At 37.4% G+C, this 25,845-nt stretch overlaps 1 protein-coding gene across 1 annotated transcript in view; it reads left to right on the plus strand.

The window, feature by feature from the left end:
* Positions 1 to 21,665: 21,665 nt before the first annotated feature.
* Positions 21,666 to 25,845, plus strand: part of ABCG1 (ATP binding cassette subfamily G member 1) — a 106,563-nt gene continuing 102,383 nt past the window's right edge. The window contains exon 1 of the mRNA XM_069065680.1: positions 21,666 to 22,126. Coding sequence (XP_068921781.1) covers positions 22,085 to 22,126 — 42 coding nt within the window. The 5' untranslated portion in view covers positions 21,666 to 22,084. The remainder of the gene's footprint in view (positions 22,127 to 25,845) is intronic.

The raw sequence follows: 25,845 nt of genomic DNA on the forward strand, positions 1-25,845 counted from the left end.
ATGCCAAGAAATATTCAAATTATTAAACAATTGAGCTCATTTCACATGCCAGCAAGGTTATGATTAAGATTTTGCAAGCTAGATTCTAGCCATATGTGAACTGAGAATTACCAGAAGTCTAGGCTGATTTTATAAGAGGCAGAACTACAAACCAAATTGCCAGTGTTTACTGGATTATGGAGAAAACAAGGGAGCTCCAGAGAAACATCTACTTCTGCTTCCTTGACTATGCTATAGCCTTTGACTATGTGTACCACAACAAAATATGACAAGTTCTTAAAGAGATGAGGGTACCAGATCATCTTATTTTTCTTCTGGGGAACCTATATGTGGGCCAAGAAGCAAGAGTTAGAACTGACCATGGAACAACTGATGGATTTAAAATTGGAAAAGTAGTACAAGGCTGTAGTTTGTCACCTTATTTATTTGATATACACACAGTACATCATGAAAAATGCCAGGCTTGGGGGCAGCCAGGTGGCTCAGTGCGTAAGAGCACTGGCTCCAGTGTCAGGATGACTTGGGGATTGAATCTGGGCTCCAACACTTAGCACCACACCCAGAAATAACTGGCCATGTAACCTTGAGCAAGTTACTCAACCCCAATTTCTCATAAAAAAAAACTTAAAAAAAAAGAAAAATGGCAGGCTGGATGATTCAAAAACTGGAATTAAGGTTGCTGGGAAAAATATCAACACTATCAGATATGTAGATAATTCCATTCAAATGGCAGAAAGTGAAGAGGAATTAAGAAGCTTCTTAATGAGGGTGTGAAAGCTGGCTTGAAGTTTAATATTAAAAAAAAAAACCCAAACAACTAAGATCTTGGCAACTGGCCCCATCACTTTCCAGCAAATAGAGGGAAAAAAGTGGAATTTTCATATTTTATATTCTTGGGCTCAAAAATCACTGCAATTAGTGACTTAAGTCATTAAATTTAAAGATGCTTGCTCCTTGGCAGGAAATCTGTGACAAATCTGACTTGCCACTTTGCAAACAAAGGCTCATATAGACAAAACTATGGTTTTTCTAGTGCCAGCGTATGTTTCTGAGAGTTGGACTATATGGAAAGCTAAACTCCACAGGAGCTTTGATGCTTTTGAATTGTGGTGCTGAAGAAGACTTTTGAGAGTCTCTTGGACAGGAAGGAGATCAAATCAGTCAATACTTAAATTAATTCAGGTTATTTACTGGAAGGTCAAATACTGAAGCTGAAATACTTTGGCTGCATAATGAGAAGACAAGACTCACTGGAAAATACCCTGATGTTGGGAAAGATTGAAGGCAAAAAGGGGAGGGCAGCAGATGATAGTATCATGAAAACAAAGAACATAAATTTGGACAGACTTCAAGAGATAGTGGAGCATAGAATGGGTTAGCATACTAGAAGAGTTGGACATGACTGAACAACTGAATAACAATAATAAAAGCATACCTCTATTAATCAAAATAAACTGTTATCTGGGGTTGAGCTATTTGCTGGCTGAACACCCACACCTTAAGAGAAGAGAATCCCTCTTTTTTTCCTCTCTACCTTCCTTACAAGCTTCTCAGAAAAATTTTGTCTTGCATCATGTCTTGTGTTGTTTTTAGATTCTGCTACATTAGAATATTTCTAAGGGGAAATTCAGTCATTCATAAATAATGCTGTAAAAACTATAGTCCCAGAGTTTAGAATGTTAGGGAAAATTAAAGAAGTTTCATACTTGAAAGAGTTCTCTCGAGTTTCTGTAATCTGTGTTAAACTCTCTATTAAGTGGTGACATAAAAATTTGAAAGGCCACCAGTTTGTATCAAAGTTATATCTTTGTGACAATTTTGTATTGCTAGGTCCCAGATTTAAAGATTTTATTTGACTTTAGGGATTAATACACAATAGTTCAGATATGTATATCTTTCAGACTCAAGGCTTACAGTAGCCAGTGTTTTCTGGGTTTTGAGTGAACTATCATGTATTTGTTGCATGTATACATTGAATTCATAGAATATGATTATTTTCTTAATTTCTAATAATTGATTTCTGCTTCAAGATGAATTTAAAATAGAGGGATGTTAAGACTCACTAGGTATTTATTGTTAACTATCATTGCAACAACACGAGAAAAAATAACAATAACAATAATAATAACTATACCTAAGCTGTGATTAGTGATTTGAGTCAAAATCCCTTAGGACTGTACTCTGATATTGTTCTGTGATTATCTAAATTGTTATTGAGCCAATAATCCACCATATAAGGTAAATGCCAAATGATGCTCAAAGGGAGTATGATCTGAGAACTACTATAAGTGGATGTCTGTGCCTAGGAAAGTTGAAGGGATGACCTTGTATAAAATACGGTAAGATCCTCTTGACTCAGTTTCTCTATTGCGCTATTTCTTCCTGAACAGGAAAATTTTCCTCCTGGTCAAATATGAGACTTGTTATTATGTCCTGTGAATAATATGAAACTTCACTGAATGATTGGCTCTTCCACTCTTACCTGGAATCAAGCAGAGTTAAGGAAGCTTCATGCTTATAAAATGTCAGTCTGTGCCCTTTAAGGACAGTTTTGATATTATTATAATTATGTCCCTCTCTTTTCCTTTCATAGTAAATTTCTATAACAAATGCTATGAAACTGTAAAAGTTTATATATGTGATGAAATCTGTTATTGGAATACTCAGTATCTCTGAGTAACTATAATGGAATGCAAATACGAAAGATCTTACTGTTTTTAATTTTACTATTCTGAATTTGTGGTCACTAATAGTTATATGTTCACATATAAGATTAGGTCTTTAAAGTACCTCAATCATGATTTGAAGATAATATATCCTCAAAGTGGGGATAGGACAATTAGGACAAAATGGGATGAGATAAACATATAAAAGTTTTAAATTTTAATGTAGCAGTAAATGTCATTCTGAGAAAAAAGAAGCAAGGTTAGATTGTTTTCTCTAAGAACTACTATGTATGTGTGTATATGTTGTGTGAATACACATATTGGCTTTCAAATGTTTTTTATTAAGAAAAATGACAAATGGACAATTAAAAGGTTATTTCCAAAAGGTTTGAACTGCTTTTCACCAGATGAACTAATTGCTGGAAAACCAGTATGGAACAGCCTTCCATAACTGCCTCTAGGCTTTCCAAGGGGAAAATATTTGAATTATCAGATGGTTACATAAGACAACTAATATCTAAAATGAAATAAATTGATTAAAAGAAGTTTAATCTGTAATCTGATTAGTTTACCAGCAGAGTCTATTTAACTAGGTTTTTTTTTTGGAGGGTGAAAGTCAAAACAATTGGGGTTAAGTGACTTGCCCAAGGTCACACAGCTAGTGTGTCAAGTGTCTGAGCCCAGATTTGAACTGAGGTTCTCCTGACTCTAGAGCTGGTGCTCTATTCACTGCACCAACTAGCTGCCACTAGGTTTGTTTCTTGAAGGGATGTATTGAGATTATGACCCTGCTTAACTAAGTTTGTTCAACTTTCATGACATTGATGGAAGTGATGGGGTGCTTGGGATCTATGTTTGTAAAATCTATTTGTAAACTCAATTTGTAATACCAATCTGTAACATCAGGAATGATGGGGTGCTTGGGATCTATATTTGTAACATCAGTCTGTAAAACTTTGTAATATCAATTTTTAAAACCAGTTTGTAAAATCACACTCCATTCCCTCCCCCCCCAGTCTCAGAGCATTAACTCTGCCCCTTCTCCCCCCACCTAGCTTCAGAGCAATAACTCTGCCTAGCAACAACTATCTCAGCTTGGAACAATAACAAACTATTCCTATGAATCCTTCACAGAAGTATCTATAAACATTCCAGCTTAGCCAACTATTGTTTAGTGTCCTGCTGCCCCCATGAATCCAGTACCTTTTCTCTAGGTTGACTCCTTGGCTGCCTCAATGAGGTTATCTCTGGGTTAACTCCTTAGCCTAGTATCCACTGAGTCTCCGTTAGCCTTGGTTCCCAGACATTAATCTTGTCAAACATGACACTGATGGGTGGCAGTCTGGGCACTTCTCCATCAGCCCTTGACCACTCACTGACTTAGTGATGTTTTCAAGCCTAAAACCACACCTCCAGGTAGCCCCCCACACACACACACACCTTGGGCTTTTTCCCAGTGAATCATGGGCAATATGCCTACACAGTTACATTACACTGTCCCCACCTTAACTCCTCCCTAATCCCACCCTTAATCACCTAGTTAGCATAATTGGCATGAGTTTTACTATGGATGATTCTATATAAATCTTAATTCTACCCCTTTGAGGTTGCAGGTCCCTTAAGGATCCTTGCCCGCTGTAAGGTGTATAATAAACTTTTACAACTCTGACTCCAATTAGGTTTCAGTTGAATTCTTTCTAGACTGAATGGAAGGTTCTGGTCTTAGATAAGATCAGAGTTCCTGATGAACCTATTGGGAGCCATCCCTCATCAGAAGCAGGAGACTGTGAATTTGTGTTTTTTAAAACTTTTTGTGAACAATGTGGCTATATATATCCAAAGTCTCCCTCTATTGTGTAGTACAATGGTTTCCTGGTACAGGTCCCTAGACTTATTGCTCCTACTGCTTACTCAGTTTGATCTCTTGGACTATGAATTATCACCCATCTGATCCCTATCACCTTTTCAAGGAATTCTATCAAGCTCTTTATAAGATAAGCAGTGAAGGAGATGCCTCCACTTATGGGTGATTTTAAACCTTGACCTATCTGCTTCTGCAATCTGCTTCTGTGATTTGTTATATTTGTTGAGCTTAACGCCCAAAGCAAGGAAATTGTGGAAAGACTATATTGCACTGTTTGAACCTAGCTCTGCTGGTTGGAATACTAGACCTGTTCCTTACAGACCAGACTACTTTAATACTTAATTCAGGGCCTAAGTTATTCTGGCTAGAAACCCAGGTAGATCCAAAGACTGATGCAAAGACTTTTCTCTCATTATACAGCTCAAGTAACTCACAATTGTTATCTGAAAACTGTCTTCATACTGGTTGATCATTTAGTTTCCTTCTTCCTTTGTTTGAATCCTATATAATGTGTAACTTAGAGAAACTTGGGGGAAATGGGCCACCTCTTTTTCAGCTCTCCCCCTCTGCTGGACAATTTAATAAAATTTCTAAATTATTTCAGCTATGAATTTTGCTCTCAGATAAAAGCAGGCACTATAAAAATGTTAGCTATTATAGGCTCTCCTGGGGATTTGAACTCCTACACAGCACTATGTAATATTTAGTCTCATGTAAAGTTTCCAGTGTCCCTGAATCAGGAACCAGACTTGCTTCATGGGGAAGAGGCATGGAAGGTGCATCATGAGTGCCTCCTCATAATGTACTTCTTATCTGAAATTCTCCAGGCATAATTCTATGGCTATAATCAGAAGAATCTTTTCTTGATTCCTCGAACTCTCCAGCCACCATTAAAAAAATAAGTTCAACATGCATAACTCACAGCCAATTCAAGAAATTCTAGATCTCAAAACATTGTTCTGTCCCATTGGAGTATCATAGCCCTAGGGGGAAATAATTCCAAATCATTTTCCAGAATGCCTCTACTAATTCACACCTGGACCAGCAATGCATTGATATGTCTGTTGTCCCACAGCCTCTTCAAGATTTGCCCAAGAGTTAGGTGGATGGTGCAGTGGATTCAGTAGTAGACCTAGAATCAGGAAGACCTGAATTCAATTCCAGACTCAGACACTAGCTGTGTGATCCTGGGTGAGCCATTTAACTCATTTGCCTTAGTTTCAGCTGGGAAATGGGGACAGAAATAGTACCTTATTGTGAGGATTAAATTACTAAAATGGAAAAAAAAAGGTCTTAGTCCAGTGCCTGGCAAATAGTAGGCACTATTTAAATGTTTATTCCCTTCACAAGATAATGTAGACAATAAATAGCTGAGACAGGACTTGCACCTAGGTATCAGTCCCAAATTCAACCCTCCTTTGCATTATACCATGTGCTCCATAACAAAATACCAGAGTGTAAGGCCTGAATTAATATCTGGCCTCAGATACTAGCTGTGTGACCCTGGACAAGTCACTTAACCCTGTTTTTCTCAGTTTCCTCATCTGTAAAATGAATGGGAGAAGGAAATGGCAAACCATTTTTTTGCCAAGAAAATCCTAAAAGGGGTCACAAAAAGTTGGACATGACTGAAAAGCAACTACATAACAACAGTTAGGACAGAAAAGTATATGTGATGGATCTTTTTTTCTCTTGTTATCTTATAAGTAGATTCTATTCAATGACTAAAAGCTTTGATGATGAATGTGTTGTTATAATATATGTGTTTTTAGGATGAATTGAAGTTTAACCAAAATAGTCACAAGGGAAAGTGCTGAAAGACTTTTGTGAGCAATTACTGAACTTCTGAATGTCAGGCTCTTTAATACTGAGTTCATGTAAAACACTCTAAATAAACTTTTGCTTCTATGGAGTTTGAGGCAAAGGGTTAGGAGAGTGACTGTGTTACTAGTTAGTACTGGAGTTACTACTGACTGCTAATAACCTATCTAGAAAGGAGGATGTATAGCTCCAGAACAAAGAGACTATATCTTATGGTAGAGTATCTATTACTTCCAGGAAGAAATACTCTACCTTAATACATGATAAATACCTCTCTGAAAAGAACTGTGAAAGGTTAATCTGAGAATGTGAAATGTATTATATGGAATAGCAAGATAAATTTCCTGTTATGTATCATTTTTCTGTCACTTTCTCAGTGCCAGAGATATATTATCTAAGGCATTTGTTAAATGTATATACTGGCACATAAAATATCTATAATGTTTTACATACAAATTTTTACCCTTGGTAACCATTCTTATCTTTATAACACCACTGCGTTTTGTAAGGTTAATAGGATTCAGCCATGGTTTCTATAACTGGTAATCAAAGAATGAGACCATAGTGCTATCTTATTATTGGATCTAAAATTGGGGAAATGGGTAGATGGGTAAATACTATACTAGGGACTGCAAAATTCCTTGCTACAAATTCTCATTTCCCAATAATCTTACTGTTCTAAGACTTCAGCTATCTAACTTGACTAGACCTTACTAGTACCTTGAGTGTCCTTCCTAGTAGGAGAAGGGAGTTTAAATTGGCTACTTTGGGACAAAACCAAAACTGATCTGGAATATACAAAATGACCTTGAAGGAAATTACTAGTTAGTAATTAGAAAAGTCACTGTCCTTACAAGAGTAGCCAAATTGAATCAGCTCCAGGTAGTATAGAGTGTAAATTTTATTATTTTTGCACTAGGCAAATCACATGAGAGCTTTCCTTTTTTCATTGATGAGCAGAGACAATTTAAGGATGAAAGGTCCCTTAGAAGAACATAAGACACAAAAAAAATCAAACCCTGAACAACATGAAAAAAATAATAGATGAGAATTTCTCAGAACTTCTGCTATCAGGGTTAAGTAACTTGCTCAAGGTTACATGGCCAGTTATTTCTGGGTGTGGTGCTGAGTATCTGAGCCCAGATTTGATCCAGGTCATCCCGACACTGGAGTGGGTGCTCTTACTCCCTGAGCCACCTGGCTGCCCCTAAGCAATTGTGGTTAAGTAACTTGCTCAAGGTTACGTGGCCAGGTGTTTCTAGGTGGGTGCTAAGTGTCTGAGCCCGGGATTAGATCTCCAGGTCATCCCAACACTGGAGCTGGTGCTCTTATTTGCTGTGCTTCCTGGCCGCCCCAGAATTTCTCAGAACTTCTTAACATAGAGATGAAATTCCAATAGAAAGAACTCACAGATCACCTGTGGAAAAAAATCCATGGCTATAAACTCCAGAGACACATAGTTGTTAAATTTAACAATTCAATTCAGAAACAAATTTTGAAGTGATCAGAAACAAAACAAAACAAAACATCAAATACAAAGGAAAAGGACATTCAAATAACAAAAGATTGTTCTTTCCCCACTAGAAATGTAGGTAGGAATGAAATAATTTATTTGCTTCTTGAACATCCAAATAACAAAGAAGTAAATAAACGCAACAGGCAAGGACAGCAACAGCCACAGGTGAAGTCAGCAACAGCAGTCACAGAGTGACCACTGAGAGATTAATAAGAGACTTCTTTCTGAATGTATACAAGGAGGAAAGGAGTGAAGGCAGAAATCTTTGAGATCAGCATATTTTGCTTGCATAGTAAACATATTTCTTTTAATGTTATTGTTGTTTTTTTTTTTTGCTTCTCTTCTTTTAGATTGTCTACTTCTATACATTTTCATTCCCAAACTATTGTTATCTCTTGTTTCTTTAGGATACTAACCATAGCAGATGGAGTTTTTCTATTCTGTCCATTGTTCTTTTCTGTGCACGTCATAAATTCCACTCTCACAATTCTCATTTCTCTTTTGAAGTACTTAGGAACAGTATGTTGTAGTTCCATGTTGCCCTCAAATTCCATGGAGTCCTTTGTCTCATCAAGTGTTGAATCATTTCCCTTTGTTTTACAGTATTTATTCATAGTTGCCTGAACTCTTTTATTAGATCTGGAGGCCATGTTTCCTTCTGTAGTAACTGTTTTTTTTTCCTATTGATTTATCTGTTTATATTCAAAGTCTTTGAGTTTTCTCCTTCTTGAAATCAGATTTTTTGCCTCCCTTATTTTTCCTATTGATCACTTTCTCCTTTTCTCCCCTCTAATTATAGTTTTCTTGGGGCTGCATGTCAAAACATCTCAACCTCCTCCCATACTGGACAATTTTTAGTGCACTGCTTAGGTCTCTGTCCTAAGTGACTTTTGGGTGGTCAGAACTAGTTCCAACTGGATGCTGTGTTCTTTCCCTCGGACTTGATAGAGTGCTACATAACTTCCTCCCAACCCCACCTGTACATACAGTCCTTACAGTCCTGTCCTGGTGTCCTGCTCCCTCTGTTCCTGCACAAGCAGTTCTGAACTTTTCATCTCTGGTGCACCAGGAATATGGCCACCAGAAGGTTTTTGCTCTTAAGGGGCTGAATGCCTGTCATGACCTGAGCTAGGGTCTCCACTTCCTTCTTAGAAGAGGGAGCAACTGAAGTTTGAGGGTGTGGTTTGTTTTAAGTCTCAGGTCTTTGACTGTGGTAGTGCAACCTTACTACTAATAGCATAGTATGTGGGAAAGGGCACTGAGTGAGTTGAATCAGTGTGCATCTGTTCATTTTTTTTAACCTTTTAGATTCTGTGTATTCTAGATCATGAAGATAGTCAAAGTTGCTTTATCTTCCTAGCACATAATTTCTCTTTTAGAGAAATTTGAAAGGTCAATGAGTATTGGAGAAAATGTCAGAAATTCTATCAGAATTAAATGAGGCAGAAAGAATTTAAAATTGAAATTCATTTTAAAAAATACAGAATACTTAGGAGTTTGCCAATTAAAATATACACAGAAGCTATGTGAGTACAACTTCAAAACAACACCTGCAGAAATAAAGTTGTAAATAATTGGGTAGATATTTTTTGCTTATGGATAGGGCAAGTTAACATAATAAAAATGAAAATGTGACCTAAACATTTTATTTGTTTTAATTTCTGTACAATTCAAAGTACCAAAGGATTATAAAACTAGAAAAAATAATAACAAAATTAATCTGAAATATTAAAAGGTAAAGGTTCTCAAGAGAAAAGTGAAAAAACTTGGTAAGGAAGGAGGTATAAAAAGATAACAAATCTTAAACTATACAATAGATCGATTATTCTCAAAATGATTTGGTACTGCTTAAGATATAGAGAAGTAGATCATTAGAAGAGAATATATACATGACATAAAAAAGCAAATGAATACAGTGTTTAATAAATTCCCAAACCTCAGCTACTAGAGTAAGAACTCACTATCTGACAAAAACTTCTAGGAAAACTGGGAGCAGTGTAGAAACTAAATATAAGCCAGCAGCTCATACCATATACTAAGATGAAGTCCAAGTTAATACATGACTTAGGGTGAATTAAAAAACAGATGAGAGAAGCAAGGAAGAAATTACTTAACCATGGTTTGGGGCAGTGTTCCTGACCAAATAAGAAATAAAGTAGATATTTCTGATTAAATAAAATTTGTACAAACAAAATCATCAGAGCTAAAGTTACACAGGCAACATCAGGTTGAAAACATCAGGTGGAAAAGTCTTTGCAACAGGTTTCTTTGACAAAGGTCCCAATTCCAAAGTATATGAGCAACTGGTTCAGTGTTAAAAGAATGAGCTATTTGCCAATTGATATATAGTCAAAGGACATGAAAGCAGTTAGATGATGTAGTGGATAGAACACTGGGCCTGGAGTTAGGAAGACCTGAGTTCAAATTTGACCTCAGACACTACTAGCTGAATGAATATTGGCAAATCATTTAACTTCTTGTCTCAGTTCCTCATCTGTAAAATGAGCTAGAGAAGGAAATGGAAAATCACTCCAGTATTTTTGCCAAGAAACTCCAAATGGGGTCATAGAAAGTCAGATACAACTGAAATGACCAAACAACAACCATGGGCATGAAGAACAGTTTTCAAGAGAAAAAATATAAGTTGTCAAGAGCTATATAAAAAAAAGTACAAATCATTAATAATTTAATAAATGAAAATTAAGACCACTCTGAGGTTCCACTGTATCCCATCAGATTGACAAAGATGACAAAAATAGAAAATGACAACATAATATGGTTCAGTTGGTTGCTTGTTGTTCTTTATGTAACATCACTGTGTTGATGTCAAACTTCAGTGTGTCCAACTATGGCTGATCAGATCAATATGAATTCAAAAGGCTCTACCACAAGTAAAGCACAAAAAGTCTGGGTGAACATTTGGAGGTGGAGATTACTCTAAATTTGCACACCTAACATTTCTTTTGATTTACTATAATTCTGATTTGCTCATAGAACACAGGATCTTCTTTGTTGCATGCATGCCATGCTGGGTGTTACTGTGCCAGTGTTTCCCATGTCTCACAATTGACTCCAAAGCTCTTCAGAGAGACTCCAAAGCTCTTCAGAAAGATTTCAGAGTGCGTCCTTGTATTGCTTCTTATGACCTGTGAGTGTTTACTTGTGGAATTCTCTTTTAGGCAAACAAGCATTTAGCATTTAAACAGAGTGGGAAGCCCATCAGAGTTGTACCCTCTGCAATAGAATTTGAATACCTGGCAGTGTCTGGTACCTTATCTTTCCAGGTGATCTTCAGAATCTACCTAAGACAATTTAAATGGAAGTAATTCTGTTTCCTGGCAAAGCACTGGGATACTGTCCAGGTTTCACAGTCATACAACAATGAGGTCAACAGCATGGCATTGTAGACCTTCAGTCTGGTATGCAGCCTAATACCTCTTCTTTCTTTCCCACACTTCCTTTCAGAGCCTCCCAAACACTGAGCTAATTCTGCTAATGCATATAGCAACCTCATCTGTGTCCTGCCCTGGGAAGTACACTGGCAAGGTAAATATCTACAACATTCAAAATTTCTCCATTTGCTATAACTAATGGTTCCACATATGGATGATGTGGTGCTGGCTGGTGGAGAACTTTTCTTTTATTGGTGTTACTTGTTAGGCCAAAAGCAGCACAAGTGACAGAGAATAGATTCATGCTTTGTTGCATCTCAGCTTCAAAGAATGCATTGAGGGCATGATCATTTATGAATAAAAAAAATATCATGTGCCAACTCTCCATCCACTTTCATCTTGGCTTGCAGACTTTTCAAGTCAAATAATTTGCCATCCATGTAGTAGCTGACCTTGAATCCATTTTTGTCCTCATTGAAGGCATCTAACAACATTGCTGAAAACATCATGTCACAAATCATAGGAGCGAGCACACAGCCCTGATTCACTCCATTTGTGACTGGGAAAGCACAAGAGTATCATTCATTACTCAGAACTGGTGTAAGCATGCTGTCATGCAACTGGCATACAATACTGATGAACTTTTTCAAGCTACCAAATTTTGCTGTGAACTTTCACAAGTTCTCATGACCAACAAAGGTCTTGGTCAGATAGACAAATTCTGTGTATGGACCTCTGTTCTGCTTCTGGCATTTCTCCAGGAGTTCTTGGGCAGCAAACACCATATTAGCCATTCTTCAGTGCTTTGTAAAGCTACGCTGACTCTCGGGTAGATGACATCTCCCAGGTGAATGATCAGCCTATTAAGGAGAATTCTGGCAAGAATCTTGCCTGTTAACACTAAGAGCAATGATCTCTCTTTGATTGTCACAGGACAACCTATTTTCTTTTCCTTTATAATGATGGACAATGGAGGAATTCTTGAATTCCTTGGGGATTACCTCCACTTATGCAATAATTTGGAAAATTTCAGTCAGCTTTTATATGAGCAGTGCACCTCCCTGCCTTGTCAATCACAGTCACTAGGTGAGCAGAACATTCAAAACCTCTTCAGCTGAAATTACAGAAGTATCAACTTCAACCAGAGACATATAGTCAATGGCTTCAGCATTGATTAAAGGTAGTCTATTGAGAACACTTACGGAAGTGTTCAGTAAGAATCATGCCTCTATCACTAATCAATGTGGTTTTGTCAGGGCTGGGTAGTGTAGATGCACCATAAGTCTTTGGTCCATAAATAGCCTTCAAAGCATTGGAAAAGTGCTTTGGATTGTTACCATCAGTGTAAAACTGAATTTCATCTGCCTTCTTACTGAGTCAAGCAAGAATCCTGTAGCTTTCTAAGCTTCACTTGAACTTTATTTTTGATGTAGCTAAACATTGCCTTGTTAGAATAAACCCTATGGAGTTCTCATTTTTTGCTTAGCAGTTTTTAAATTTCCCCATTATTTCCATTAAACCAATCTTGATATTTGCAAGTGTTCTGACCCAGATGAGTAGATGCACTGCTGTATACCAAATCTCAGAAAGCTGCTCACTTCTTTTCTGCTCCACTGTTGCCAAGCATATGTTGCTTCAGCTTTCCCTCCAAGTTAGCAATAAACTGTTCCTGCTCAGAGAAGCACTCTATTCTGTGTTGACATTAAGTCTTTTGGTCTTGCCTTGGGACTGCTGCTTTATTGTTGAATGTTTAGCTTAGAGTGGATAAGTCTATGATTGGTCCAGCACTCTGCACCACACACTTACTTCATCACTCTCATATCTGGTCTCTTCTCCTTACAATGACATAGTCTATAAAATGTCAATGTTTGCTTCAAGGGTGCATCCACAAAGATTTATTATGTTAATGTAAATGGAAAATTGTGTTATTGATGAGTCCGTGAAACAAGTCTTCAGTAGTAAGTGGCCATTGCTGTTACTGTTTCTGACTACATTCTTCCCAAAGACTCTCTGCCATGGGATAGTCTGTGCCTATTCTAGTATTAAAGACACTCAGAATTATAAGCCTCTCCTCTTTCAGCACATCGATGATTAGTGTCTCCAGGTCTTCATCAAATTTTTCTTTGACTTCATGAGGGTCTGTCATGGTGGGAACAAATACATTGATGATGGTGGCATGGCACTTTCCTTCAAATGGCAATTGCACTGTCATGAGCTTGTTATTGACTCCTTTTAAAAGACATACAAGCCTGTTGACTAGATGAGTTTTGACTGCAAAGTCTGTGCCAGCTTTATGACATTCCACTACTATGGCCACTCCAGAAAAATGTGTTTTTGACTTTGGTAAGCTGACCTTCACTTGCCAACATTGTTTCATTCAGGGTTGCTATTTGGATGTGACATGGGCTGAGTTCTCTCACAATAAGAGCTATTTATCTTTCAGGTCTACTGAATTTCTTGTTGTCTATTAAGGTATGTACATTCAATATACTAATAGAGAGTGAAACCATCTTTGCAAAAGTTTTTATATGTTATTTTGTGTTTCAAAGGTAAAGTAGTATCTCCACCAGCCACAGTAAACGGGCCAGGGTTAGGTTGGGTGAAACAGACAATTTTTTTGATGCCTTTTCTTACCCTTCCTTACACCAGGAGGTCAGCAGTGTGGTGCTGTAAAAAGGCTGCTCTGATACCAAGGGAGATGCCAAAACCTTCTGCTGCTTCAGTCCAGTGAGAAGGTGATCCTATGGCCTGGGCTACCTGTGTATGTGGTTGTGACTACTGCTCCCAGTGTATCTGTACCTATTGTTTCTTCATTTGCCTGTTACCATAGGACTTGGAGGTAGGTAAAAATGGTAAATTGGTATGGGTAATGTCTTTTGACTCACACATAAATTGGATTTAAGTGAGGCAGAATTGTGTGAAGTCTTTGGCCTCACTTTTTCCAGAGTCATTGAAGTTCAGTGGTAAGATAAATGTCAGAATGACTGGCAATGGTTCGGGATGCAGTAGATGACTTGGTGTCTTCAATGTCTAACCAAGCTCTAAGGACTCCACAGCACCTACTTCAGCCATCTTCATGGCTATTGGAAGAAATTATTCTCATCTATCCATTCTACTTCACATCTTTAAGATATATACCCCTCTACATCATTGATAGGTTTGAGGTCCCTCAGTTGCTCTAAACCTGGTTTAGTCCATCTGCTGAATGGTTTACCAGGGTGTGGCCACTGCAGATGTTATAGCTTCCTGGAGACACAAGTAAGAGTTGGGTGACTGGTTGGGTACCAAAGGTGGAAAGCAGCCCTGAAAAGGCCTTGGCAGCCCTCACACCAGAGGTACTGTTTTCCCTGAACACTCAAACACTCTGATAAGTACCTTAACTACACAAAGAGATGGTCATATCCTTACTATTTGCCATCTCCCAAAAATGTTCTACTTCCATATCCATAAACTCAAAAGTTCCCTTATTTGATTATAATATTTAATCATTTCATCTTTCCCTTTGTTTTATGTTCTCAACCCTATTCTTTGCCTTCACTGTGACCCTTATTCCCTCCAATCCTTAGTTCATTTCCAAGCTATCACCATTGCTACACTGGACAGACTCTCTTCCCTTCACTACCACTCCTTGGTAAAATATCTATACTATATTTTTCTGCAAAATCATTTCCTCACTTCTCTTATCACCAACAACACCTTGTCAATCCCTAACCCTGTATCACTTTTGCCATTTGCCTCTGATTTACCTACTAGTGAACAGTTAGGGAAAATTGTTAAAAAAAGAAAAGATGCTTACTGTTTTCACTACAAATTTGTTATCTTAATTCAGCTGACTTAAACACACCCCTGACCCTGGGCAAGTTACTTAACCCTGTTGGCTTCAGTTTTCTCATTTGTAAAATGAACTGGAGAAGTAAATGTTAAAACACTCCATTATCTTTGCCAACAAAACCCCAAATAGGGTCACAAAGAGTTGGACATGATTGAAACCACTGAATGAACATGAGACATAGTGGTTGAAAATCTTTGCATCTTCTCTATCTTCTGAGCCTGAAAAATATGTCAAATATAGCTCTTATCCAAACATTAGAAGTTATGGGATTGAACCTAGAATATCATTCCTAGTATCATTTTATGCATACACCAGAAAACCACACTTCATCTTCAGTGAGATTTCTGACCTCAGAGTTCTTAGCATGTTTAGTAGTATGAAGTGAAAATGCTCAGCCTTTGTGTTTTCCTGGCAATAAAGCGATATGTTTACAGATTTATTGATTCCTTCAAAGGTCAATACTTCTTTGGGTAGTATGCTCTCCCTTACCTTCACTGATGGTTTTGAAGCCTGCCGGTTACCTTCAACCTAGTTTAGTCCTCTGCGGAGATGTTTTACTGAGGTGTGGCTGCAGCACATGCTTCTTAGAGCCACAGGTAAGGGTTGTGTGACCGGTGGACATAAAGTAGATGAGTAGTCCTAAAAAGCAGCCCTCACACCAGAGATGCTGATCCTCCCTGAGCACCCTATTTAGAAAGCTGAGTGTTACAATGTTCTGGTCCAGTTAAGAGAAGCCCCCAAATTGAGGAGTAGCTGAGGAGAGCAGAACAGGAGGAAAAATGGGCAGGGCAGAAAATCCATCACTCAGTCACTCACTCTCTTTGAAGAAAAAGGACAAAAACCATTCTCTCCAAGACTCCACCTTTGTGTGTTACGAATAAACTCTGAGGAACTTTATCCTAGTTTGTTCTCTCACAGAGAAGTCACCAATATAGGATACACATATTTCTCCTCATGATTCTGGAATATCTCTGAGGAGTCAAGGTGATTTTTCTAAGTCCATTGGTTTGAGCCCTATTAGTGTGCTTCCCTTCAAGATTATAAGCTGAGAATTCAACTTACGTCAGCCTCAAGATGTTTACTAGAAAAGGGCATTTACTAAGGTGGCACAGTAAGAACAGTTGGTATAAATCATCTTCCCCCAATGTCTGTGACATACTTCCCCGCAAGTACATACAGATCCCAGAGGATAATGGGCTCAAATTTAGAAAGTACATGTGATAAAAGAATAATTAACACTTGTATTTCAATTTTTCACATATATAGCTTGTTTGTACATAATTCATTTGCATGTTGTCTCCCCTATTAGACTGTGAGCTCCTTGAGAGCAGGAACTATTTTTACTTTATTTTGTTTCATCCTTTTTTGTCTCCCCAGTGCTTAGCACAGTACTAACATACAGGTACTTAATAAATGTTTATTGATTGGTTGGGTGATGGGCATCCTTTCTCTCCTTGGTGGGATACTTAAGAAGTTCCCCATAGGCACGATGTAGCTTCTTTGCTGATCCCTGTCCTTAACTCTCAACACAGACACAGCTGTCATCTGTTCTGGGGATATCCCCAGGATACCAATGGGGAGATGGGAAATCCAACATCCTCTAGCTTTTTTAAGCTCAAGGCCTTCTTTGGACTAGAGTGAGGGGAGGAGAATGGTAGAAAGCCTGGGCAAGGCTGAAGCCAAGACATCTTCTTACAGCCTCTCCCACTTCCTAATGCCTCCTCCCAATCTCAGTTTTACTGAAAAGACATGCTTGCTTCAATCTCTCAAATGATTAAGTAACCCTACCATTTGTTGGAACTTCTTGGTGCTTTTATACAGCAACTCAAGGGTGTGACAAAATTCATCAGCCATTTGGAACAGATTTTTTTATCTAGTATCAAACACATTTCACACTTACTCTAAGGTCTTCTTTTAATTGAGAAATATTCTTACCTAGTTAAGGTACCAGAATTAAATTGCATGATCTGGTTTTGAACCCACCCTTACTTTGGTCAGGATAGATATTGGTAAAGACATCTTCTGCCACAACACATTAACAACTATTGAAGTTTTTCTTGTTCCTATTTGCATAAGCCTATGAATATTGAGGAAAATGGTCCAAGGATATGGCTTATGGTCTTACTAATTTCTTTTAAGTTAAAAAAAAGTCACTACACAGGAATTCCAAATGCCTGCTGGTAATTTCACTCTCATAATAGTCAACCTGAGTTGATAGTACTTTCCTTTGAACATATGAGGCACACATTTCACATTTTTTATAGATATCCTCCACCATCCTCAACCAGAAAAATCTATTCAAGGGTTTTTTTCTTGACCTAAATATATAAAGCCACCATGCAATGTCTTTATGAATAAACAACAAAATTCCTTGGAAAATACCAGATATGATATCATATATGTGATTAGTCATAGACTAGTACATTATTCCATTCATTACATACCCTTATTGTCACTGTCTCAACAATAATGTACCCTTCCATAGAATGAAACTTTAGTCCCTGAGGATTAAAATATTGATTCATGTCTCATATCACCCTTAAAAAATGTGGACATTTTTCCAAGGGTTGATGATGTGGTCTAGCTCCCTCAGTATTAAACTTTGTCTCCTGGAAATCACCATAGATTTTGTGTAATGTAATATCTGCATCTCTGTTACTTTTCCTTGGCTGGTAGCATACAAAGAACTTCGGTCAAATAGTATTCCTACTTAACTCTGACAGGTAGCATCCAACTATGTTCTTGCCAAAATATGGGAGTGGAAGATTGTCTATCCCTATTCTTGAGATGCTCACCCTATCCATAAATCAATAAAATACTAATTACTAAGATAAATAAAAAATGCTATGAGAGTTCAAAAGAAGGAAAATTCTACTTAAAATCAAGAAATAACAATATTCATAATGGAAAATCTCTAGAAGTCTTTCCACTAAGATCAGGGATAAGGCAAGGCTTTCCATTATCACTAATATTTTTGAGATATCTAGAAATGATAGCCATAAGATAGAGAAATAGAGGGAATAAGGACAGGCAAAGTAGAAACAAAATTGTGACTTTTTGCAGATGATTCCATGTTTCACTGAAAGAATTCTAGAGACCCAACTAAAATTAATAACTTCCATAAAGCATTGGGGTATAAAATACACCCACCAAAAATCATAAACCCTTCAGTACATAACAATATAATCTGGTAAGAAAGAAATTTTATTCAAAGTTACTACAGAATATAAAATATTTGGGAGACTACCTACCAAACACAGTCAAGAATTATATGATCATATATATAAGAAATTTTTAAAAGAAGTAAAGGTAAATTTAAAGTAATTAGAGAAATATTAATTTTTCACATTTGGGCCTTGCAATATAATATAAATTATATTTTGACCAGTGAAAGATGGTTTCAGTAATATGGTCCCAGATTCCCCTTTCAGTCTCTTACTGGAACAATACTACTTCCTTGATCCTCATTCCTCCCACCTTATTAGATAATTTAGAAAATATCTTCATTTGACTGGTCCTATAGATAACAGAAATCACTCATTGGTATCATACTGGTTCTTTTTCTCAAATGATATATAAAGTCAAACCCTGAAGATTTCTGGGCCTTTGACTAGATATTCCTCCTGTATACTGCCCACTGCAGACATTGAGGCTGCATGATACCTACTAGCAGCTATTTTCTTTCTCCCTTTATATTAGTAATAAAGTTTATTAGAATTATTTCTTTGTGGGATGAAACTTTTCATCTAGACTCCACAGCATTACCCAATGATAAATTACCCAAATTTACATATGTGTGTGTCCCATACTATTCAAACTACCAAGGATTTATTTCATCAAACTACTCAAAATAATAATTAAATTCATGTGGAGGAATAAAATGTCAAGAATGCAAAAGGACACAATGAAAAAAAAAAGGTCAGAATGAAGTGTGCCTAGAATACCAGATCTCAAAACATATTACAAAGCAATGATCATCTCAAGTTGATTATTGAAACATATCTACAAGATGTAGGAGCAATTGAACATAGTATTATTATGGTTATGAACAGGCAATTTTCTTTTTTTCTTAATAGGCAACTTTTTTTTTATAAGCAATCTGGGTTAAGTAACTTGTTCAAGGTTACATGGCCAGTTATTTTTGTGTGGGTGCTGAGTATCTGAGGCCAGAATGAATCCCAGGTCTCCTGATGCTGGGGCCGACACTCTTAGTCACTGCACCACCTGGCCACCCCTAAAACTTTTTTTTTGCTTTTTTGGAGGGCAATTGGGGTTAAGCAACTTGCCCAAGGTCACACAGCTAGTTATTTTGTGTGTGTTAAGTGTCTGAGGCTGGACTTGAACCCAGGTCCTCCTGATTCCAGGGCAGGTGCTCTATTCACTGTGGCACCTAGCCGCCCCTAACAGACAACTTTCAAAAGAAGAAATGAAAACTATCAACAACCATGTGGGGAAAAAATGCTTCAAATAGAAATGCAAATTCAGACAACTCTGAGGTTTTGCCTCACACCCATCAAATTGGCAAAGATAACTAAAAGAAAATGATAACTATTGTTAGGGATAGGGAGGACATACAAGCTAATGTACTGCTGATGGAGATGTGAAAAACTATTAAAAACCATACTCCCAAGTCTTTAAAATCTGTCTCTTTTGCCCAACTACATCATTAGAAGGTGTATACACCAAAGAGGTAAAAGACAGAGTAAAAGAACTCATGTGTACAAAAATTTTAGAGTAGCATTTTTTTTTTTGTGATAGCAAATAGCAGGAAAGGAGGTGTTCATCAACTGAGGATTATATGGATAATTTATGGCATATTAATATAATGGAATATTATTAAACTAGAAAGGATGAAAGGAATAGATTCAAAGAACCCTGGAAAAATTTGGATGACCTGATACTGAGAAGGGAACAAACTCCAATTTGTGCTATGACCAAACATGACTTCAGAAGACTCATGATAAATCATATTTCTCATCTCTTACCAGTAAGGTGACATTGTAAGTGGAGAATAAGATAAATTTTTTCACTTGGCCAATATGAGGTGTTTTGTTTTTGTTTTGCTTAACTTATAGTTATTTGTTTCAAGGGAAAGCTTTTATTCTGGAGAGGATGGGAGAGATTTGTGAGAGGAAACTAGTGGATAATGACAGTGAATTAAAAAAAAGAAGGGAAAGAAAAGACTGACAATGTTAAACATTTAGAATAGTACAGAATAGAGCAGAAGGAAGTTTAGAAGGGCACATAGGCAGGTTAATTTTGTTTCTATCATGTTAAATGTAATATGTACCTTAATAATCAAAGAGGATATAATACTTAATTTCTTTCTCTCTTATTTGTATATTGACATGTTTGCTGATGTTTAAGTTCATTATAAAAAGAAGAAAAATGTTAAAAGCACAAGGTTTTATTTCTTTTTTTTAACTTTTTTTTTTTTTTGCTTTTTGGAGGGGGGAAGGTAGGGTAATTGGGGTTAAATGACTTGCCCAAGGTCCCATGGCTCCTTTTTGTGTGTTAAATGTCCCAGGCCACATTTGAACTCAAGTCCCCCTGACTACAGGGTCGGTGCTCTATTCATTGCACCGCCTCATCACCCCAAGGTTTTATTTCTTGAAGAATTTACAAACTAAAAGGAGAAATTCAATAATCTGAAAATATGTCAAACTTAAGTACATATTTTATAGTGTAAGGAGAGCTGAATTTGGAGTAAATACACAAGTTCAGATTCAAACTAGGAACTAACCTAATGCATATGAAGAAGTCAATCACTCAGCCTCAGTTTTCTCATATGTGAAATGGACAAGTACTTGCAATCCTTACTTACCCTGTTAAAAAGAGCATAGTATTAACATGAACCATTATTCAATCTAAAAGCACCCACATTTACACTTCAGAAACCATCAGATTTGCAGAACTTGAGAGCTAGAAGGCACCACAAACATTTATCTCAACCCATACATGAAAGAAGTCCCCCCTATTACACTTCAAGTTGCCTCAACTTTAAGATATCCAGGGAGGGGTTCCTGTCATCCTGTCATCTTTCAGTCCATGCCACTTTTGGACAGCTGTAATTTTTAGGAAGTTGGTTTGGTTTTTTGGGGTTTTTTTTTTAACTGATAGTAAGTTTAAATTGGCATCTTTTCAACCATTGCTCCTGGTTTGGCCATCTGGGGCCAAAAAGAACAAATCGAATCTCTTTTTCACTTGATGGTTCTTCAAATACTTGAAAACAACTATCCTGTTTTCCATGTCTTCTCTTTTCCAAACTAAACTTACTCAGGTTCTTTAACCCATCTTTACATAAGATGTGCAGCAAAGCTCTTCACCATCCTAGTTGCCCTTCTGTGAGAACTCTCTAGCTTATCAATGTCTTTCTTAAACTAGAACTGATCACAATACTTTAATTGCTGCCTCCAATTAAATCTGAAGTAGGTTTGGAAAGCAGAAATTTGTCAAGATGTACCCTATCAGGGTCAACTATAACAAGCACCAGCGTTCCCAGCACTACAGCTCTTGTCCTGTTCATGCATTCTCCCCTCCTCCACTCTCCTTTTCATGCTTCCCCATCTATAGAAAGGGACCCAGAAAGGAGAGCGGAGAGAGGCAGAAAGATAAGGAAAAATCTCCATGAGGCATAACAGAAAGGCAGACTAGTGAATCACACAGATGGAAAGGAGGAAAACAAGAGCACGTTTACCTGCAAGTAATCCCGCCCCCTCTCTTGGTTAGTCCAATCACTGGAGTCTATTTGGAGACTGTGAAGCACTGAGCGGTGCATTGGGGGCAGGGAAGAGGGAGCGCTGGTAAACAATAAGCCCAAGACTGAAAAGGTGCCTCTTCCCTCCTTCTTCATCTCTCTTCCCTCCTCCCTTCCTCCCTCCTCCTCCTCCTTCCTCTCTCTTTTTTCTTTCTCCTAGGGTTGCCTCCACCTTCTGCAGCACCGCCTGCAGCGGGAGCCTGGAGCTGTTGTCCCCTGGCCACCGCCCCCAGGGCATGGCATATCTGATGGCAGCTTTCTCAGTGGGCACGGCTCTGGTAAGTGAAGAAATCCTCCGCAAATAGTCATTGCCTTTTTTCTTAAAAAAAAAAAAAAAGACCTTGTTACACTCCCTCCATCTCTCCTCTTTCCCCAAGTGTGGAAGCCAGCGTTTTGGGGAGCAGAGGGAGTGTTGGGGGATGGAGGAGTTGAGGTAGGGAGGTGAATGATGAAGTCAGAAATTGTGCATCACAGACACAGGCATCCTCTGATGTCCCGTTTCGGTGCCTGAGGCATTGTCTGAATATCCTGGAAGAAGGCACGGTTGTTTCAGTGATTCAGTGTTTCAGTCTTTTAAAGGGGGGCAGAACCTTTTGAACTCCCACTAGGTCAGATGAGGAGCTTGTGGGAGCTGGCTTAGGAAAGCTGAGTGAGGGGAAGCTGGTAGATCCAATTTCTCTGTTTATCAATGGGAAACTTTTCAGCAGGGCTTTAGTAATAGTGACTATTGGTAGTGACTTTCTTCCAGATTGCCTCTTTGCTCTGGGAAATGTTGCTTCAAAACTGAACAGAACCTTTTCCTCCCGTCTGGCTATTCTGAGAGATCATCTTCCCCCCACCAGACCTAATGGGGCTAAAAAGCAGTGATGTCTACTGGGAAGCAGTGGTAGGGAAGCCAGGACAAACCTTTATTCCTACCAGGAACCCTTTTTGTGGGTAAACTTTGGACATCCTATATTTTGAAAAGATGAAAGCTTTTGTTTCTCACAAAGTATATCAGATAAAGAATTCGGCGAGGATGGGAAGGCTTTCATTTTAATGAGGAGTTAGGTTATAGGAGGACAAAAAACTGAGTTGTACCCAATGTTTTCCAATTGCAATGATCAAAAATCACCCTCTCAGCCATCTTCTCTTGCTTCCATTTCTTTTATGCACACATACTAAGGCAGGGGAGTAGGGGGCACCAACCATGTGCGCATTGTACTGGACAAACTTCCGTTATAAAGTCTTTCTATAATTAACACATCAATATTTCATTTTCTAATGGTCTGATTTTCAGCTCATGTATATTATGTATAGAAATAGCCTCATCCCAATAAATTACTTCTCTCTTCCCTTCCTACCACATGTTGACAAATGTTTCATAGATACAGGTTTATTAGCTAATGGTGACAATACCCACCCATTTTTCTTTCTCCTCTTTTACGTTTTTTCTTCCATCTATAACATCCTGAATTTGAAGGCAGCTGTACTCTGCAAGATTTGACCTACAGTTACCTCTTGCTCTGAGCTCATGGGGATTAAAAAAAAAGGCTTATTTTCTGAGCATGCTCTATTTTGTACAATTACCTCCTGTGATTCCAAACAGGTTTGCTGTGAAGTAAAACCTAAGGTTGCTAGCTCAATATAGAAAAGATTTGGTGTAAGACTGAAGAAATGGAGTTCAGAGGTATTTGGTTAGAAGCTGGTAAGGAAATCAAAAGCATACAAGATATATGTCCAGGTGAATCTTTTCATTTTCTACCAGCTGCTTTCTTTTGTAATTCTTCACCATACCCCTAGAAACCTCATTCTCTTGCAAAATCACTCTGGTACTCACACCTTATCAGTACCCCTCTATTCCTGGGACCACTCTGAGTGGAGGATGGAGTGGAGAACTCCCCTCAAAACCTCTATTTAAGGAGGGCATCTAGGTCATCCATCTCTTTATGTTTTACTAGGCTGTGCTGCTGCTTTGGACTTTTCATCATACCCCTATTCTGGATACCTTTCCCTTTCCTCTCCCTCCCTTTTCCCCCATTTTCAGCTTCCTTTATGTGTTGTCTTCCTTCATTCTTATAAACACTTTGAAGGTTAAGACTACCTTTAGATTTTTTAATATGTATCCCTAGCATTTAGCATAGTTTCTGGCTCATAGTAGGTGTTTAATAAATGACTGTCTGACTGACCAGGCATTTATTGTTCTAGTTTGTTGTTATGAAAAATTCAAAAGTCCTCAAAGTTAAACTTTCAAACCAAGCCACATGAGAATTAGTTTTATCTAGTCAAAAGCTTGGATAAACACTCCTTTAAGATTTCTTGTCTTTATATGCTTTCATATTGTGGATTCCTAAATCAGATAAATGGAAGCATCAAAGTAATTTATTTCTTGTTTGTACATAATTAACTTTCAAAATATTCAAACTGAGAAGTTCTTGGGATCTTTTAACACCCCCAAAGTTGGTATTTAGTTATAAAAAGATATGAAAAGTTATGAAAAGATATGAAATTGGAGGTTGTTATTATTATTATTCGGTATAGATATATGTATCTGCACACATACACAGACATATACATAAAGAGGAAGAAGAAAAGTTGAAGAAAACCAGTTAACACATTGAAAAGTCTGATGTTATATGCAAGGTTCCACAAAGGAGTAGGGAAGCCTTCTCATATCTCTTCTTTGCAGACAAGTTTTTTTATTAGAATTTCAAAATATTCAGTTTTAATAGTTTTTTTTAATTTGCCTTGTTATTGGCTATATTACTTTTCTGCAGCTGCTTATTTCACTTTTCATCAGTTGTTATAAGCTATTCTATATTTCTCTATATTTTATTATTCATTGTTTCTTACAACATGCAATTTCCAAAACTGTACTGGATTTTACATTACACTTTTGGATTATATCCATTACATTTATACGCCACATTTTAACCATTGTTCAAATCAGTGGGCATCTACTTTTTTTCCTAGTTCTTTTCTACCACATAAAAAGGTGCTGCTATAAATATTTTTTCATATATGTGGAGCCTTCCTTTTTGTCATTGACCTCCAGCAGAGTCTCTGGGCAAATGAGTATGGACATTTAATTAATAACTTTATCTGAATATTCCAGATTGCTTTCCATAATAGTTGAATCAATTGATATCTCTGCCATCAATATGTTAATGTACCTGTCTTTTCACATTAACTATTCCTGTCTTTGCTAACTTGTCCAGTTGACTAGGTATAAGATAAAACCTCAGGATTATTTTGATTCTCATTTCTCTTATTGTTAGTGTTTTGGAGCATCTTATCATATGTTTCCTTTAACAGTTTGACATTCTTTTGAGAACTGTTTGATCATATACATCTCTAACAGAGAATAGCTTTTAGATAGATGTATCAATGCATATATATACATATATATATATATATATACATCTTGGATTCCAGGCCCTTTTCAGAGATACTTGATATTGAGATTTTTCCAACAATAAACTGTTCTTCTTATTGTAGATGCCTTAACATTCTTGATGTAAAAAAAATTTTGATATTATATAATAAAAATTATCTACTTTATATTTTGTAATCACCTCTGTCCTTATTTGATTAAGAAATTAAGAGTTGTAAAAAGTGTGTGATCTGCTACTCTAGTCTTTAAAATTCAGATCACATATCCATTTTGATTTTATTATGTAGTGTCATGTTCAAGGAGCACCAATTTCAAGGAACTTTCTAGGGAAAGTGTAAGAAGACTAGAAAAGTTAGAAGGGTCCAGGCTATGAAGAGCTTTAAATGACAAACGAAGGCACTTACATTTGATCCTGGAGGGAATAAGGAGTCACCAGAGCTCATTGAGTAGGAGGATGACTTATTCTAACCTACACACTAGAAAAAGGAGATGAATTAGAAAGCAATTGTCCAGGCAAGAGGTGATGAGGGTTTGAACCAGCTGAACTAGGGTAGTGGCTATATAATTTGACACAAAGGTGTGTGTGTGTGTGTGTGTGTGTGTGTGTGTGTGTGTGTGTGTGTG

The sequence above is a fragment of the Petaurus breviceps genome, unplaced genomic scaffold, assembly GCF_028583685.1.
Source record: "Petaurus breviceps papuanus isolate PSGF00001 unplaced genomic scaffold, PetGlider_PUasm1.0 90700, whole genome shotgun sequence".
NCBI lineage: Eukaryota > Metazoa > Chordata > Mammalia > Diprotodontia > Petauridae > Petaurus > Petaurus breviceps.